The sequence below is a fragment of the Hydra vulgaris genome, chromosome 14 (genome assembly GCF_038396675.1).
Source record: "Hydra vulgaris chromosome 14, alternate assembly HydraT2T_AEP".
NCBI lineage: Eukaryota > Metazoa > Cnidaria > Hydrozoa > Anthoathecata > Hydridae > Hydra > Hydra vulgaris.
The window spans coordinates 43,096,789-43,099,429 of NC_088933.1; the positions used below are offsets into that span (position 1 = coordinate 43,096,789).

The 2,641-nt window shown below is 24.2% G+C and overlaps 1 protein-coding gene across 1 annotated transcript; it reads right to left on the reverse strand.

Annotated features, from left to right (window-relative positions):
- Positions 1 to 1,475: 1,475 nt before the first annotated feature.
- Positions 1,476 to 2,246, reverse strand: LOC136091151 (uncharacterized). Its single transcript, XM_065818134.1, has one exon. It carries the CDS (start codon positions 2,244 to 2,246, stop codon positions 1,476 to 1,478), a length of 771 nt encoding a protein of 256 aa, XP_065674206.1.
- Positions 2,247 to 2,641: the final 395 nt, after the last annotated feature.

Genomic DNA, 2,641 nt, shown 5'->3' on the forward strand with positions numbered 1-2,641 from the left:
TACTTCAAGAAAAAATGAGTTAAGTTTTTCAGCTATTTTTTTTTTATCGTAAGTCATTTCCCCGTCAATTAAAAGCTTTTGGGGGAGATTAATTGTTACACATTTATTTTTACCAATTACTTGTTTAATTATATTCCACGTTTTTTTAGTGTCGCCGTTGGTTTTTTCTAGCAACTTTGCATAATAAATTTTTTTAGAATGTTTTTTTGTTTTTTCAAATAAGTTTTTATATTTTTTGTAGTTTATTTCATTTTTATATGTTTTATGCCTTAAATATTTAACATATAGTTTTTGTTTTTTTTTAGACGATTTTATTAGACCCTTGGTCATCCAGGGATTTAGAAGAGACTTGCATTTTATAACTATTTTTTTAACAGGAAATGCTATGTCATACTGTTTACAGAATTGTGTTAAAAATAGTTCATATGCATTATTGACTTCATGGGATTGTAAAATAAGATTCAAATCGAGATTTTCTGATAAAAGAGTTCGAAAATACAATAAGGAGTTTTCATTGATCTGTCGCATTAAAATTGTAGAGTTCGAGGGAGGATTAGTATGGGTAATGTTATCAGTAATTAAGAATATTGGATAGTGATCTGTTAAATCAGTTTTGATTATGCCCGAACCTAAACGACAATTTTGAAAATTGTTAGTAACTATATTATCAAGTAATGAAGATGTAGTCTTAGTTATTCTCGTTGACTTATTTATTGTTGGTAATAGATTATATTGGGTTAAAGTATCTAAAAAATATTGAACATTTTTATTTGAAGCATAATTAAGCAAGTTTAAGTTAAAATCACCAGCCAAGTAAACATGTTTCCGTGTTAAGCTAATTTTGGTTAAAAAACTGCTTAAATAAGTTTTAAATTTTTTTAAACTACCAGATGGTTGTCTATAAATAGAATTGATTACAATGTTTTTGGTGGTTTTGTTTATGATTTCTATGCACACCGACTCACAATCTGTTTCATTAACATTAAGATCATTACGTAAAATAAAGTTTATTGATTTGTGAACAAAAATACTAACACCACCACCAGCGTAGTTAAAACGCGGTTGGTGAACTGATACGTAATTACTTAATTCAAGATTTGAATTTTTTCCATTGGTTTTAAGCCAAGTTTCCGTAATACAAATTATTTGAAATTCGTGGTGTAGTTGATGCAATAAGAGTCTAAGATTTTCAAAATTTTTGTTAATACTTCGAATGTTTACATGTAATATAGAAAATTTTTTTTTGTTCTGACAGAGATATTGAGTAGATTCAAAAATTGAATAATACTCGCTTTCTAAATTTTTTCCATTAAAATAGTTATTATCACTAGCATTCTCATCACTAAAATTAAATGAAAGATTGACCTCCATTTTTATAAGTAAAATTTAAAATAATTAATAAAGCAAAGTAACATATAGAAAGTAAAACAAAATATAAATAAATAAGTAAATATAAATGTTGCGAAAATAATATTTTACTTTTTGTTCGCAGCCCAATCCCGAATGATCAACTTATCGTAAGAGATGAATGCATATTTTCCGGCTGCTCGTTCAACTTTCATTTGTTCCCGTAGCGCTTTCCTAATTGTGACAGTTTCGGCACAAAAATCTTCGTTAATATAAATATTTTTACCTTTTAATTGAGATGTTTTTTTTAAAATTTCAACTTTATCTTTATAATCTAACAGTTTTAATACAATTGTTCTGGGTTTGTTTAAATCTCTCTGACCAGTTCTATGAGCTCTTTCAATCCTAATATTTGTTAACCCCAAATGCTCTTCAAAAACTTTACTGACTTTTAATTCGCTTTCAATCCACGTTTCACCTTCGTTTTCTTTTATCCCGTCTACCCTTAAATTGTTTCTGCGAGATCTATCCTCCATCTCTCTTAGTTTACTTTTTATTTTATGATAGTCGGAATTATGATTTTGCTTTTCAATGTGAGATGTTTGTTTTTTTTCCTGAGAAGTAATAGCTGTCTTAATTTTTTCTTCAAAAAGGTGTTCGTGAAAATTTAAGCTTCTTTTGATTTCTTCTACGTCTTTTTCCATTATCTTTATTTGTTTTGCATGCTGATTAACCTTCAAATCTACTTTATCTAATCTATCGTATATGATTTTCGTGTTTGCGCTTAATATGTTTAACACGTTTTTTTCATGTTGCTTCATCATTTCGTCTATTTCGTTCTTAAATTCTTTAAACATTTTTTGTATCGTTTTTTTTACTTGATCCATTGTAATAGCCATTATTAATCAATATATATATAATATATATTCAACGTTTTCTTATAAAAAAAAAAAAAAAAAAGTTTTTTTTTATTTTTTTTTATTTTACACTGAAAAAATACGTCTGCTCATGAAGAAATATATATATATATATATATATATATATATATATATATATATATATATATATATATATATATATATATATATATATATATATATATATATAATATATATATATATATATATATATATATATATATATATATATATATATATATATATATATATATATATATATATATATATATATACATATATATATATATATATGTGTGTATATTTATATATATATATATATATATATATATATATATATATAGTATATATATATATATATATATATATATATATAT

Excerpts from the sequence above, each read along its gene's own strand:
- LOC136091151 (XM_065818134.1), bottom strand. The coding sequence starts at position 2,246 with ATGGCTATTACAATGGATCAAGTAAAAAAAACGATACAAAAAATGTTT.